Source organism: Pleurodeles waltl, chromosome 3_1, assembly GCF_031143425.1.
Source record: "Pleurodeles waltl isolate 20211129_DDA chromosome 3_1, aPleWal1.hap1.20221129, whole genome shotgun sequence".
Taxonomy (NCBI): domain Eukaryota; kingdom Metazoa; phylum Chordata; class Amphibia; order Caudata; family Salamandridae; genus Pleurodeles; species Pleurodeles waltl.
Window position 1 is genome coordinate 1,702,048,523 of NC_090440.1, and position 15,766 is coordinate 1,702,064,288.

A 15,766-nucleotide genomic window follows, 5' to 3' on the forward strand; every position below is an offset into this window, starting at 1 on the left:
ATTAATAGAGAACTATGAATCTAGCATTATTTGTTGGTTTGCACATGTGTTGTGAAGTATTAATGTTATACTTTTAGGTGTTATTACTCATGGGTATAAATATTGTGAGGTCATAAGCATTCCATTTGGTATTTAAGTAATGCACTGCAGGGCTACTTTACCAGTTTTGGGGAACTGGTCAATTCAGGTTTTGTTTTGCAACTACAACTTCACTTTAACTGTGTGTTTTAAATAAAACCAAAAAAAATGTATTAAGATGTTAGAACGAATCCTAAACATAACTTCATTTTAACTGCAGCTTTTTTTCAGTGAATTTCTGGGATTGTCTGATTTTACATCCAGCTCCTTCGAAAAGATTTCCCTTCTCTGCTGCACACTGCCTCTGGCCACGTTTTTGTGTTTTTTTTTTACACAAAATGCTGTGCTATATAAACCTTTGAAATATGTGTTTTAACACCATTATGACAGCCCTGAGCCACCATGCAGACCTTTCCTATTGGCATGACCATTAGGATTGTGCAGCAATGAATGACCACATTATGTGGCAGAGATACTTAACTTGTGTGGCAGGAAACATTAATTTATATGGCACATACACTGGCAGTATAGTCTTCCTGTTCCAGGGAATTCCAATATAAAGCCAGAAAATAACTCAACCCCACTATCTCACAACTTGTTCTAGTATTACCTTCATACCACTCTGTCCTCCCCTCACCCTTCACAGATAGGCAGATATCTCACACATGTCCCTCATTTGGCCTCTAACATCCGCGTTCTAGAGAGTAAACTTAAAATTATTCTCAACACACTCTACCATTCTGACATGCAGTGTACATTTCTAGAGTTTTGATAGAAACAGCTGTAGCAAATATACTTCCAACTGTCACAGAGCTAATAAATGGTGTTCAGGGGGGGAAGATACATAGATAACTGGGCCTGTTCTCAAACTGCATTTTGTAGACTATAGTACTACAAACAAACTACAAAATACATGCCATAATTCTACATATGAGGTTTACACCCCAACCTCTCCTGTATTTTTCTGTGTGGAGATCTCTGACCCAATTGTGGAGTTTCTGTACACATATGTATACGTTTTAGTAGTAAATTTGGGAGTGGAGTGTCTGGAAAATGAGGCATACTAACCACTAAAAGGAAAGGGAATAGGGAAGAGTAAGGATTGATTAATGGAGGGTCAAGATGGGGTCAAAAGGAGACCTAACCTAGTGGTAAATTCCCCCTCCACAGAGCTGATGTACACCCAGCACCACACATGGCCACTGACATGTATTGCAACATCATCCCATAGAAAATAATAATGGTAGGAAACCAGTGGGAACTGATGTTACAAAAAATTAAATTATCTTCCTGATAAAATATAATTACATTGTATTTAATGTTGAAATAATCTTAAAATAAAACATAATCATTTTACTAACCTGTTTAAATCAAAATAATTAATGTAAAATAGTATTTATTAAGAAGTCATGTAATTATTTTTAATTCATTTTCTATGCATCACTTTTAATAATTTTAAAAAGAATACAAATATTATTTTACTTTAGTTACTTTAGGAAGGATCTTCTTCTTCAAAAGATAATTACATTTGAAATGTAAAATTATGTTAGTAATGCAGTGATACATTAACATTATTCTTTAAATGTTTTATAAACTTTTAACTTTTCTCTATACTTTATCATGCGGAGTTCTCGACCCCAGAGGACTCTGCTAAGTGTGCAGAAGGTAATATATAGTTGAAAAATCTCTACTGGTAGAACTTTTCGGTTGTATTTGAAGTTTTTGCTGACTCCACCCACTTTTTAAGGGGATGGGGATATGGAAGTCTACACTTTTGAGTAAATGCACAGTCAGAAATGATGAATAGCACAAAACAGTAAAGTTACTCAAAGGTTTTACAGTAGCTTTACACATGTAGATTTACTCACATGTGAGTTTCCCATTGTGAATAGGCCACATTATGTTTTTTGAAAAGTTGGCAAGAACCTTTTTGGAGAGTTTGACTTGAGCTCAGGGTAAAAGTCTATGTGGCTATTGCATGTTCAGGTGCAAGTTCAAGGGTGAGGTAAGGAGAAGTGTTATAGCTCAGGACCAGTTGTTCAGAGTTTTATCCCCTGGAAGGTAGGAGGTGGGGCTTGGGTGCTACTTAGGGTTAGTTCAGTAATCTTTACCTAATAGAATTTTTGTTTTTTGTTCTAATGGAGTTGTTCACTATATTATTACTGTTGTTGAACTGTCACTGAATATTTTGTTCCACTTTGCACTTCACTACAAGCCAGATTTAAACCATTAATTTCTCAACTGTATTACTCTTGACATGATTTTTGTTATTTATCTGTCATTTAGATTTTAACCCAAAATTTGAATTAATATGAAGTCAGAGGTCAATGTTAGGTAGGTATAGTCAGGAAACCTTCACACTGATTAAAAGCTGGCTTAATCATATATCTGCGGGTCAACATCTTGAGCAAGTATATAAAATAGGCAGCAAGTTAACCATTACAAGAGTTACCATTGTCAATAGTACGTTTGTACTGCTAAAATGAAAAGTCATTTCACATCTTGTGAGGATGACTCCGTAACTATTGCAGTGGTCACACATTTTTGAAGTGAAAAGTAACATTTTTAGGGTCAGTCACACTTTCTCTACTACTGTGCATCTAAAGAATATTTTCTATCTGAGCAAGGAATGATGATTGAAGAGGAAGTTCAGAGGTGACATGAAATATAAAAATGTGTAAAACGTCTTTCAAAATTAGTATTTCAGCTCTTGCCATTTTGAGAACTAAGACACCTTCCACTGACATGTGTACATTTTTCATTGAAATGAGCACTGCTGTAATCAGGCCTAATGTATCCAGGTGAAAAGGGAATAGAAAAAGGTTATCAGGATAACAGAGAGGTAACAATGCAAGTTGAGATATATAACTCATTCAGTTGTCTTGCAAAATATTGTCAATAGTTCAAAATGGAGAAAAATAGTTTTCTGGTCAGTAGACACACAAAAATTTAGGATATGTTATCTTATAAATGTATTCATGAAATGTTGCAATATTACCATGTGTCTTAGAGTCTTAATGGAAGCAAACTGATTCATGTGGTATTTATATTATAAACTTGAACTCTAAAATCAAGAAATTACACATAACACTATATCGAGGAACCATTACCACAGTGTTTTTATTAGGGTCACCATTGTTTCTTGTTTTTCGTAGGACGCCACTGAACACTTTCACCTCAACCCTAACCTCTGAGATTCAGATACTGACGTCTCTAGAAATATTTTGTTGCTACGTTTCTTTTGACAATATGGTCATTGTGGTGATTTTCTTAATAAATGATTTAATAATATTTAAATTACATACCCAAACATGGCAGTCAGCAGGTTCACCAGCAGGATGTTGATGAAGAGCATATAGATACACATCAATGGGATGGTCATCCACTCAGGGTAACGTGGGAGGCCATCAGAGTCTAATTCCACACAGAGAGGCTTTGACTCATTCCCGCTGAAGGTACAGAGATCAAAATCAATAGCAGTCCCTGAAACAGAGCATCAAGATATAGTGACTTTATGGGTGAACATTAAACCCATGATTAATCTATGAAGATGCCGGATGCCTGGGTACAATGTGTGAATAATTAATGTCAGTGTGACTGAAACCCTAAAAAGAGAAGTGAGAAATATATTCAAGTTCCTGTAACTCCAGAAATAGAATTCCACATACAATATATGAATAATTTATGAACCTGTCCAATGCCAAAAAAGAGAAGAGGAAAGCCCTTCGAAGATATGGAACCCAATACACTGAAGAAACTGTCTGCACCTCGGCTCTTGGAACAGAAGGTGTGCAATCTAAGGAGGCACCTCAAACACAGGAACAAGGAGTGAAAGAAACTGAAGTATCCAAACAAAAATTCATGGTTTTATGAATCTGTGTACTTTAACCTCGAGGATTCAAACTGATGAATCTATGGGGTTTCCTGAAACCAAGATGCAAGTAAGGATTAACACTGAAAGAGAAAACTGACACTGAATAGAAAGTATGAAAGAGAAGAGACCTGGAATAAGAAATATTCACCCTTTTCTTCCTCCTATTTGCATTAAATATAACTTACAAATAGAGCTTGATGAGTATTTTCTCATCTTCATCCCTCTTAGATCATCCTCCCACTAATTCCCACTTTCACTAGTGCCACTGTTTGGTTTTTCTCTTCAACTCTCCTTTGACTCTAAGTCCATTTCCAAATCCTGCTGTTAATCACTTGTATCTTTCTATTCTTGTCATATCCCAATCACTCTTTTTCTTCTCTCTTTTTTCCAGGTCACCTGAAATTCAGTGGCTAACATTCTAATATAACTTCAATGGAAGCTGTACTTACCATCAACACACCAGCTAACCGAAAGTGCTTTTTGTAGACATTGACATGCTGCCCCTTACCAGTCATAATGGTCAATGTTGTTTCCCACAATCATAATGTCTCTGGTTTGTGTGCAAAGCTGTATGTCAATGTCTGTGCTCTTGCTGCATCAAGGTTATATGCTAAGGTAGCTGTGCTAAGAGATTTGCTTGTTGAAATGTCAGTAATCACATTTCATGAATTTCTGAATAATTCTATTGACAAATGCTAACATTACTAGATCTAGGGCTACATGTATCAAACTTCCATTTTGCATTTCCTAAATAGTGAATTTTAGGTAATCACTATTTAGGAAATGCAAAATGGTATGCAACAAAATAGTGATTCCCTAATAGCGATTCCCACAGAGTCTCAATCACTATTAGGCAATCGCTATTAGGAAATGTGACTCCATTATTTCCTATTGGACTAAAGGCCCAAAGGTGCGAATGGTTTTGCATTTCCTAATTTGTGATTTCCCACTAGGAAATCACAAATTAGGAAATGCAAAACCAAGGGTGCCTAGGGCTCTAAGGCCTCCTTTGATGCACCGCTTTAATCAATTGAGCACATGTTAAGCGCACACATGCCCTAGGAGCATGTGTTTGCTGCTTGGCTCTACTTGGCACTTTAAAAAATTCATTTTTAGGGCTTTTTTAAAAATTGCACATGGTTACCATTAACTTGGGGTCTATGGCAATAACATTTCCTCAATGCCCATTTCGCATTTAGGAAACACTTGGTACATGTGCAGAGGGAATCACAAATAGGACATCCCTACTTGTGATTTCCTATTTAGGGAATCACAATTTATGATTCCCTATTTGGAGTCCCAGTTTTAGGAAATTGCAAAAAAAATGGATTCCCTAAAATTGGACTGCTTATGCCTTTCATACATTTGGAAAGGCTATTTTGCATTCACAAACGGTAGAATTTAGCGATTTGCACCTTTTGTGAATGCAAAATCATTTGATACATATGCCCCCTAGTGCCAAGTTCCTTAGTGTGATAAATTGAGGTCTGGAAGCAATCGGCACCTTGAAAGTTTTCATCACTCACACAAATGAATCTAAAACTTTAGCAATTGCAGCATGTTGCGCTATTTTTGCGTTACGTGCACATTTGATAATGTCATAAGTTATACCAACTGATAACATACAAGTGGAATTGTATGCCTCAAACATCATGAAAACTGAAACAATTTGTTGACCTGTGATGCAGTACAGCATGAATTTATGAATGTGTATACATCTTTGAAAGGCAACATTCTAATTCCATTCTTCTTTCCATTGTGAACTGGTTTAAAGAGTAACATAATAAGGCTAACAAATTACTTGTGATATACAAGAAAGTGTAACGTAGATTTCAATCTAGATTTCATAAGGTGTGTGATCATGTTATATATTTATAATCAGACAATGAATTATGAAAGCATAATTGAAATTTGAAATAGCCGTGGTGGAAGATAAACATTGCTAGGGCCTTGTGAATAAGTGGAGGAGCTACCCACAGGTGATGGAAGTTGCTTGTAGGGATTGCTTATATTTGATGCAGCTCAACTACATTGGGTCCACTGCATTCTGGATCTCTACATGGAAGGCACAAAAGTCACAGGGGTCATCTCCCATTAGATGACGTAATGTACCATGATGTAGAACATCCAATACAAAGACCCACGATGTGGTGGGTCACAAGATAGTGTATAACAACCATTGATTGTGACCCACAATGGTCTAGTGACATATTGCCAATGGTTTGTGGTTAGAATGCTCACTGTGTCTCAAAGTTAATTCCAAGGTTCTTCCATACTGAGAAGTGTGAGGGATTCCCATGGAAGAAGGAGGAGAGCGAGAAGGAACAGCTGTGGTGGCTGCTTGGTCAGGGATTGTTATCTGAGGAAATATGACCTTACATGTCTGATGGTGTCCACCAGGGGTGGTTCCTCCAAAATAGCGGAGGAGCATCGCCCACCTGCTCCACACCAGGTAATAAAAAATAAAATAATAATAAAACAATTTTATTATCATTTCATTTTTCATTCCCTGGACCCCGGCTGAGTGAGCGGATGCCATGACTGTAGGGCGAGGCGGGGCTGGGCCATCCTCCATGGACAGCTGGAGGAAGGAGGAGTGTTGGACACTGTAAAGTGCACATGTCGGTTTGGCCTGCCATCTCAGGCTGGCCAAACTGACATGTGCACTTACATTTCTCCAACCTGGCTCTGTTACACAGCCGGGCTGTAGAAATGGTACCTGCTCCCTGTGCCTAAGCGAGCGTCAGACCAGCCCACTCAGGCCAATCCCGGCACTACTCTCATGCTTGCTTTAGCATGGGAACAGCATCTGGATTGGGAGCCTGTGCCCCAGTCTTTGCCGGGAAGAGAGGCGTGACGGAGGCAGCCGGCAGCAGGATCGCGAGCCAGGTAAATTTTAATTGTTTTATTATTCATTCCACTAACATCCCCACTGCCCCCTCCCCACCCCTACCCCCGGCCTGCCCACCACCTGAGACTGGCGGCAGCCACCACTGTTGTCCATGGCTATGGAGCGGCCAAGAAGCAATAAGGTGCCTATCACGCCTAGAGTAGCACAGTTCTCTTTTATATTAGTTAGGGTGTTAGGGTCCTTTGATGAGATTTTGGACTTTTTTAGGAGTGCTTGAAAGGCCACCGAAGAGCTGGGAAGAATCAAGGGTTGTTCACCTGTGATTTTTGGAAGGAGGTGATGATTACAGCATTACCCCCAAATAAATCTTAAATACAAAAATGCATTATTTAACTTCTGTGGAATGCTTTGTGTAGTATAATAAGAGAAGTATATATAAAGGAAAGACCACAGTTCAGAGGACCATGTTCAGCATTTTGGCATTCCAGGTGCCTAATTTGTTTTCTGAATAAAAATATAGAAGAGTTTTGTGATTCCAGCCACATAGATGACTGTAATGGTGTAGTGGTGTGAAGAAGATTATAAGAGGAGGTTACTGTATTTGAAATTGTTACCTGAAAAATGCTGGTCTCGAACCTGAAGAGATTTCATAGCCTGTCGAGGAGAGATTGTTAAAGAACTGGGAGAGAGGAGGGTTGCAGAGTGTTACCAACTCCTCCAAGATTCTTAAGATGTTTTTAGGTTCTTCCTGTATCATAGATGCATGATTGGAAATACGTGTTCTTCTTTCTGTATGGTACCTGTGGCAGGCTAGGCAGTCCTTCGGATGCTGGGAATACTTCCAGTGCATCATTGACATTTGAACATATTGTTTCAGTAAGCTGAGCTTACTGGTGTACTAGTCATCGACGTAGCCTTAATCAACTTGGATGCCTTGGTTTTGATAGGTGCTATTTGCCCATGGACAATGTCATGGCTGATGGGATCTCATTTGGGGTGCCTAATGGTGGAAGACAAGGGTGTGAATAAATGTGGCTAGTTTAATGACTAGCGACCTTCTGAGAATGGGAGATGGAAGAACAGCATCATGTGAGTTGAGTTTTATGCTTCAATGTTGATATTGATGGGGGTCCCATCGGGGATAAGCACTTATAGCTAAAACGTGGAATTTCTGGGTTAATGAGAACACAAGACCTAGTTTATAAAGTTTGGTAGGCGTTGGATTTTTGATAAGTTGACAGAAGTAAAGTCTGTTCAGCACTGACTGCAGGTTTTGGTGGAATAATCTCTCTAAATATTGCAGTCTCTAAGACCGTACACTCACTTTGAAAGAGCTGGAAGATGGTGACTAAGACTGACGATATAAGCAAAGAGTGTGCTGTTGTCCTTTTGGCAGGTGTAATAGACATGTGCACAGATGAAGAGAGTGATTGGATGGGTAATTGTATTAATTAGGAGGTATTTCAAGAATTCTTGTGTCCTGTGATTAAAGACTGCAGGAGAGTATGTCTTCAAAATGATACTCTCTCCCCTAGGTTCTGATTTCTATTCAAAATATTGAAATGGGCAATAAATATGATAAAATAAATGAAAAAAGAGCATTTGTGCAATGAAATAGGGAATGTGGATAAGACAGTAAATGGAACAGGGAACATATAAATGAGATGCACATTAATCAGAACATTAAAAATAGACTTGAAGATGTCTGAAGAAATGAAATCAGGGAAGCAGCAGAGAAAGAGAAACAAAATCAGAGAAATAGTAATTGGAAGAATAGGATAGAAAGGTGTTAAGAAGAAGTGGCTCAGGGTTGAAACCTGGAAAACAAAGTATAAGACAGGAAAGAGGTGGTTTAGGGGCAATGTCCATTCAGAATGGGCATTTTAAATCCAGATTTGCATTCAGATACTCTTTTTATTGCTCCCTTAAAGGCCTTACCATCCATATCAGATGGGAATGTTCCAAACACTGCCAGATATGGCTCGTAAATGACAGATCGGAAAATCCACTCCCAGCGCTGCTCATTTTGGCGGAGGATCCCTTGACGTGCCACACCAAATGCCAGCGCCCAGACCATGAAGAGGAACAAGAACAAAAAGACATCGAGCAACTACAAAGGATGGAAGGAAGTTAATATTAGAAATACATCCAGTGAAGGCTGCTGTTTGTACAAAAGTTTAAAGTAGGAAGGCCAGTCATCATTCTGCCCATACAAGAGAGTGACGAGTCATTTTTGAGATTTTGTAGGAGACAACTACATAAGCAGGTCATGGTGGGAATACACATCATCCTGACATGGAACATGTGGGCCTTGGAGAGTTTGTCAGTTCTCTGAGCCCACCAGAAGAAGGCTTTAGTGTTTTGTTGACTGAATTTCCAACCAGCAGTTTGGTACATGCATGTCCTCTGCCAAACTAGCATTGTGCTACATTTTGATTTCTCTATCATGGTGGAAGAGGTTTCTTCTTTAAAGTGGCAACATCAGCCATGGGAGGAACCACTTTGATTTGGGGCTTTGTAAGATAATTTGAGATAAATTCTACCAAATTCATTTTGGTGGTGAAATTTCTTATCAATGTGGTAACAGGAAATGTAATAAGTACGGGTTAACCATCATTGCCAACATAGCCTCCCAGTATTTTAGAAATATAACACTTACTTTTCTTTGAAAGTCCACCTCACTTTCCATGGTGTTGTTTCACTGGACTAAATCCCACTAAATATGGTTGTGAGATTAACATGGTACAAGGGATGACAGAACTACCAACATCTATGACTGAGATAGCACTGCACCATGGTAACATTGGTGTCTCTGCTTCCAGACATCCACCAAAGAGCAAACTCTAAATAGGGCATAAAGAAGATCCATCATTTTCTGAGGGCGTACCTCAATGAAAGGATCTGTATCCCCTTTCCACCTCCTTAAGGAAGGTAGCATTACACATCAAGGGGCAGATTTATGGAAAGTGGCGCTGCACTAAGTGCAAAGTCACTTTGCCTGCACCCCTTGGCGCCCCCTACTGGCAACACGTGTGCGCCATTTTTAAATACGACGGACCTTGGTGCCGGGTAGGGGGCAATAGCGATTTTCTCATGGCACTATTGATGTACTCTGCAAGAGTAGCACCAAAATATTGGTGCTACTCCTGCAGAATACAAAGGGGCACATTCTAAAGAATGGAAGCCCCCTTTTAATGCCTGCTCCTGGGCAGGCGTTAAAAGTGCAGAACGTCCCCTTTGCATACATTCTGCCTGGCATAATGTGCACAAAGGATTACAGAGTAGCGCAATGCATGCATTGCACCACTCTGTAAATAAGGCGCAGAATTTTGGCCTTGTGGGGCCACATTAACGTAAAAAATAATGACTTTAATGTGGTCCAAGGTGGCAATAGGGGACTATAAATTTGCCGCCAAATGCTTTGGGACCTGTGGCATACACACTTTCTCCAGTCTAAAAAAGTAAGGCTCTGTAGCTCTTTACCAGTTTCCTTAGCTGCCCACTTTAAAAAGGTGAAATGCAGTTTATCCCAATATGTTAATCCTCAGCCTTTGTAGCGCTGCATTACATCTCCTGAGGCACACAGAAATACAAATAAATCAAATGTTGGTATCATCCTGCACTATTGTTCTTGTGTGAGAGCAGTTCAAATACTAGGCCAGACATGCCCATCAGTGGAACTTAAGGGTCAGATCCAGGCCACACAGACTTTCAGGGTGTCAATAATGGAAAATGTTCTTACAATTCATCTAAATGAGAATCACTTATCCAAACAAATATGATATATGGAACCACACCCTCTGTACCAGCCCTGAACATTCCTAGGACAACAGACGGTAACTATCAGCCTCTCTTACCATCCGTTTCAGCATAATGATTTTCGGACCTAGGTTCCGGCTCACAATGAATATGTGGATCAGTCGAATAGTGAAGATCATATAATCCAGGCAGAAAAGCACTCTTCCAGCATACAAAGATGTGGGAGAATTGTGAAGTCTGTGGAAAAAGAAAACAGAGTTTGGTAAGAGATGTAAGCGAGAGTCAAGCAAACACAGCACCATTGAAGCACCATTTAAGAAGATATTCTGAGGGCACACTTTTTCCTCTCTACATGCCAAGTTGATAGACTCAAGTACAGAGGCTAACAAAAGATGGAGGGAGAGTAATGATTGAGGAAATAAGGGGACCAAAGTTATAATTGAGCGCAAGTTGTTAAATTTACCTTCTCAACTTAATTTCCTTTATACACCTCAAAGGCTTCCCGAGTAAACTATTTACTATAATAGTGTTGGCGCCTAGGCAGCAAACCCAGAAACAAAACTGACTCCATCTTGCTTGTGTCACATGAACGCATACCTATATCACGAATACATGATTGAACTTCAGTGACTAATAATTAAATGTATTTTGCAGACCTTAGTTGCAAATGGCATGGGAGGACTAGCAAATGAGATATTATGCCCTCATCTCAGCCTGACATTTGCAAGTATCTCTCAAGGATGCAGCTGTAGTGGGAAAATCACAGTGTTTAAGTTAAGAAATGTTATCAATGTACGAAGAATGAATTGTTCTATGTATAATGAATGCACTTCTCTTTGTTTTGCATATGAACTGAGGCCCATATTTATGGGCTTTTGGTACAGGGCAATGCAGCAAGTCACTTTAGGAAATAAGCAATACAGCACATTCCTGTCCTTTCTCACTGCCCTAGTGACGTTTTGGCTGCCTAGAACCACTGCACACAACCTTGCACAATGGTGCAGGGGTGTATGTGTTGTAGGCAGGATTGGTTTTGTGCAGGAAGGATAACCTTCCTGCACAAAAACAATCCTGGGATACTTTTTCCTCTTTTTATGTATGATGCAGAATGCAGCACTCATAGAAAGAGGAAAAACAAACCTCATTGCATCTCGCCTGGGAGGCGTAAGGTTTTTGCACATCCCCATGTTTACAAGCTCTTGTATATTTGTGCATGCATTCAAAATCCACGAGTGCTGTGTGGTAACACCCACTGCAACCCCCATGGAACATCTCCCTTGTGCAGAGTAAGGCAGTACAACGATTTGCGCTGCCTTGCCTTACTCCATATCTATGAGGCAAATCAAAGCTACCGGCGCACTATACCTACACATTGACATGCTATCTTACTACGAGGTATGCGAGAAACTACAAAAGACATATCGGCCTGTACGACAATTAGGGGCTCAGTGCAGGCATAGATGTGTTAAAGTAACATTATATAGGCAATTCTGTTTAAGACTAGTGGCCAAGGATGGGTAAGAGGAAGCACCCAAATGCAAAAACCACATCTCACAAAGATCATACATCAATACTAAAGTATATTTCAGATGCCATGGAGACCATAGATGAGCAGATTTTAAATGTAGAAGAAAGGCTATTGTCACAAGGGGGCTCTATAGAGTCTTCAACCTTGCATAATAGCCCCTCTAATCCAGACTCTGACTCCTTTCACCGAACTGGGGCAATAGAGAGGATAACTCAGGATGAAGTCCAAAATGGCTGTATTCAATACATTAACAAGACCGTACTAGAGGCCGACGATTTTCCTCCTTCACCTAAATGTACATGAAAGCCTTGAGTACTCCAAAGGGGAAATGTTTCAAACGTTCCGACAGCCCAACTTTGCAATAAAGGCGATACAAGTATTCAATCCGCTGACCAGCCGCTAATTAAAACTGTAACAAAGAAATCCTCCCAGAAGTCAAGTGAAATTATATCAAAACCTTATGTAAATATTTTAGACTCAATCAAAGCTTTAGAACTTACAGTTAAATCATCACTTGATACCCTCTTAAATTGCCTAATCCAAGTGGAGAGCAACATGGCAACTATGCTTTACCTATTGAAGACACAATCAGTTGACTTAACCCCCACAACTATTCAATCTAATGGTACAACCCACTCAAACCCATGCCCAGTAATTGAGTTGCATTGTCCGCCAGCTACAGAAATAGTTAAGCAGCCGTCCATAGAGACATGCAAAAGTGCAGAATGCACTCATAGTGCACATCAGACTACGTCAGTGCACACAAGTGTAAGTGACCCGGAGAGGGAAACCATGCCTCATTCACCCCCTGATACACCATTCCTTCTAAGCGACATTTTACATCTTCCTCCTGTGGCGACTCCCTACGTAGTCATCCTGGCTAACATCTCTACTATACCTGCTCATAACCAGGAATCATAGATGGCATTAAGAAATACATCTCTAAATTGGATAGGATCTCAAATGGAACCTGGCATGGTCGGTCCCCTATTTGAAGATATAAAGATGGTGAGGAAAGTTAAATGGGTAGGTAGGAGTCGGAAATCACTAATGGGAGACTGAGTGGTGCTCTCTTTTAAGTCCCCAAGATTGGTAGAAAGAATCTTACAAAGATAAAGTGCACGACAAGTATCTATCCATGAAATGTCACTGTTACCATTAGGTTATTTCTACCAAGGGAATAAAGGTCAGGATCAGTCCAGTAACTGGTGCCCACCATTAGGAGAGATAAACATGCGTAATAATGCTGTACCTATTAGCAATAGTTTTTAAGCCCTCTTGCACCTGGAAGAATTGGACTAACTGAGTGGTGATCTGGCTGGCCACAGTGGGAGTGCTACATCTGTGGAATTCACGTCTGATATATCAAACACTAGCAAGCTCACCGTGGGCATCAGCGGGATGTACCTGTGGGAATTATTGATGATCAGCATACCATAAGAACCAGAGAGCGAGAAAAGGGAGAGCTTGCCCATTTGTATATTATCCATTCCTCTCTTGCGCTCAATGGGGTAAAACCTGTTACCTTTGACCCACACGGAGCAGGGGCCATAAGATCAGGCTTAGAACTTCTGTTTTGGAATGTAGCAGGACTCTGCAGCAAGATTGAAAATACTGAATGGATAGACTTTATAGGAGCATTTTCCTGTTTGTGTTTCCAGGAACCCTGGTGTACAAACCCCATACATATGAATGGATACAAGACATTCCACACTCCTGCTATCCCTTCCACACTTGGGAGGCCGAAAGGGGGGCTCTCCACTTATATCTCAAACAAACCTGAACTGTTAAAGGCGACTATGGCAACTTCTAACTCTAGTTATCAAATGATTGTATGTAAATTACAAAGTTTTTTCCAGTTAGTCATTATACATTTCTATACTAATCTTCCTTTGTTTAAAGTCTTAAGTATTATTAGACAATTGCAGGATGACCTAAAATTATGGTGTATGATTACCAGGAGAGAGACCCTCATTGTATGGGGCAGTGATTTTAATATACACTTGTGCACAGAACCCTCAGAGAAAGTCTGTGGCCTCTACGAAAGGGGTAATGAGGCCCTAGCCCACTTTACACAAAATCACTCTGGAAACATACTGAATGACACCATGTATAGGTTTGACTTATCTTTCCCAAATGAAATTGATGCTAGTAAATTGCATTTTAAACCTACCTATAACGGCAGAGGCGCAAACAATAAAATTGATTTTATTCTAATATCTAATAATTTCTCCCATAGTGTGTCTAATCAACAAACTCACAATATAGCACTCAGTGACCATTACCCTCAGAGCATACACCTCCCTTTGCCTTCAGTCAAAAAGCAGCATAGGGAATCCCCGGATCTGTTTAGCAATATAGAATTGGCATTAAGAGATAGGTACTCCCAACGCTGGTCGCAGATCGAGCCACTAGGTTTTATGAAGCAGTTACCTATCGACTACGCTAAAGATTTTGGGGTCTGCCTTGAGGATAATGCACAACCACAAGAACAAATCAGAGCCTATACTACAATTACATGAGGCATTAAAAAGAGACGTAGTACTAGTGGGAGAACTCAGGGACTGCAAAACATACAAGTTGGTTTGATTCTGATTGTGCTAGGGCTCATAAAAATCTTAAGAAGGCCCTAAATAAGTCACAAAGATGTAAGAGTGAAATCCGCACACTTAGACAGGAGTATAAGAAGGCCATTAAAAATAGGAAAAGATGTATAAAGGAAGAGGCCTGGAACACCTCGCACGAAGGCAGCCTTAAAAACAATAACAACACATTCTGGAAGGTAGTAAGCTCCCCGCTGCTGGGACAAAAAGAATCTCCCAGTATAGAAATTGCCATTACAGAAGAGGAATGGATTGCCCACTTCTCTGGAATATATAGTTCTAAAAAAGTTCAGGACTACAGCTAATCATAAAGATGAATCTTTTACTATCACACCGTTGTTTAGCATAAAAGTGGGAAAGCACCAGACCCAGAGGAAGTCCCAGTGAACATATATAAGACCGATACCGCACTTTGGGGTCCTTTATTGACTCAGGTCCTGAGAGCATGTTGTTCCTCAGGTTTTATTTCAACTTGGGCAGAGTCCATTATAGTGCCAATATTCAAAAGGGTCGATCATCATAATACTGCCTGTTACAGGCCTGTCTCGCTTCTTGACTCCTTTGCAAAGACAGCTGGACAGATTATCCTGAATAGATTACAGGAGTGGTCTGAAACAAATAATGTCCTATCGGACTTGCAATATGGCTTTCGTCCAGGGATAGGAACGCTGGAACAGGCTTTAAACTTAAACATCCTGATTGGAAAATATACTAAGTTCAAGAAAGGTAACCTTTATATGGTCTTTGTAGATCTGACCTCGGCTTTGATTGTGTTGTCCACAGCAAGTTATGGTCTACCTTTATCATCTGGGGGTAGGCATAACGATAATCCATTTTATAAGGGAGCTATACTCTAGACGTAGCGCAAAGGTAAGGTTTGGGGTGCATGGGGAGTGTAATAGCTCATTTAATATAAACAAAGGGGTATGACAAGGTTGTGCATTAGCACCATTCCTTTTTTCACTATATATAAATAAACTCGATACAGTATTAGTCAATGAATGCAAGGGTCTACTCCAAATTGGCCATCAGCCGATTCCAGTCCTCTTGTATGCTTTTGACGCTGTTCTCCT

The 15,766-nt window shown here is 39.9% G+C and overlaps 1 protein-coding gene across 8 annotated transcripts in view; it reads right to left on the minus strand.

Annotated features, from left to right (window-relative positions):
* TRPM8 (transient receptor potential cation channel subfamily M member 8) overlaps positions 1-15,766 on the minus strand; it is a 283,346-nt gene that overhangs the window by 48,469 nt on the left and 219,111 nt on the right. For 7 of the 8 annotated variants that reach the window (XM_069225547.1, XM_069225544.1, XM_069225541.1 and 4 more), the window contains 3 exons: positions 10,661-10,799; positions 8,742-8,913; positions 3,384-3,561 (listed from right to left, as the gene is read on the minus strand). In XM_069225547.1, coding sequence (XP_069081648.1) covers positions 3,384-3,561; positions 8,742-8,913; positions 10,661-10,799 — 489 coding nt within the window. Of the gene's footprint in view, positions 1-3,383; positions 3,562-8,741; positions 8,914-10,660; positions 10,800-15,766 lie in introns of those variants that run through there. The other variant, XR_011201606.1, reaches the window with a different exon arrangement.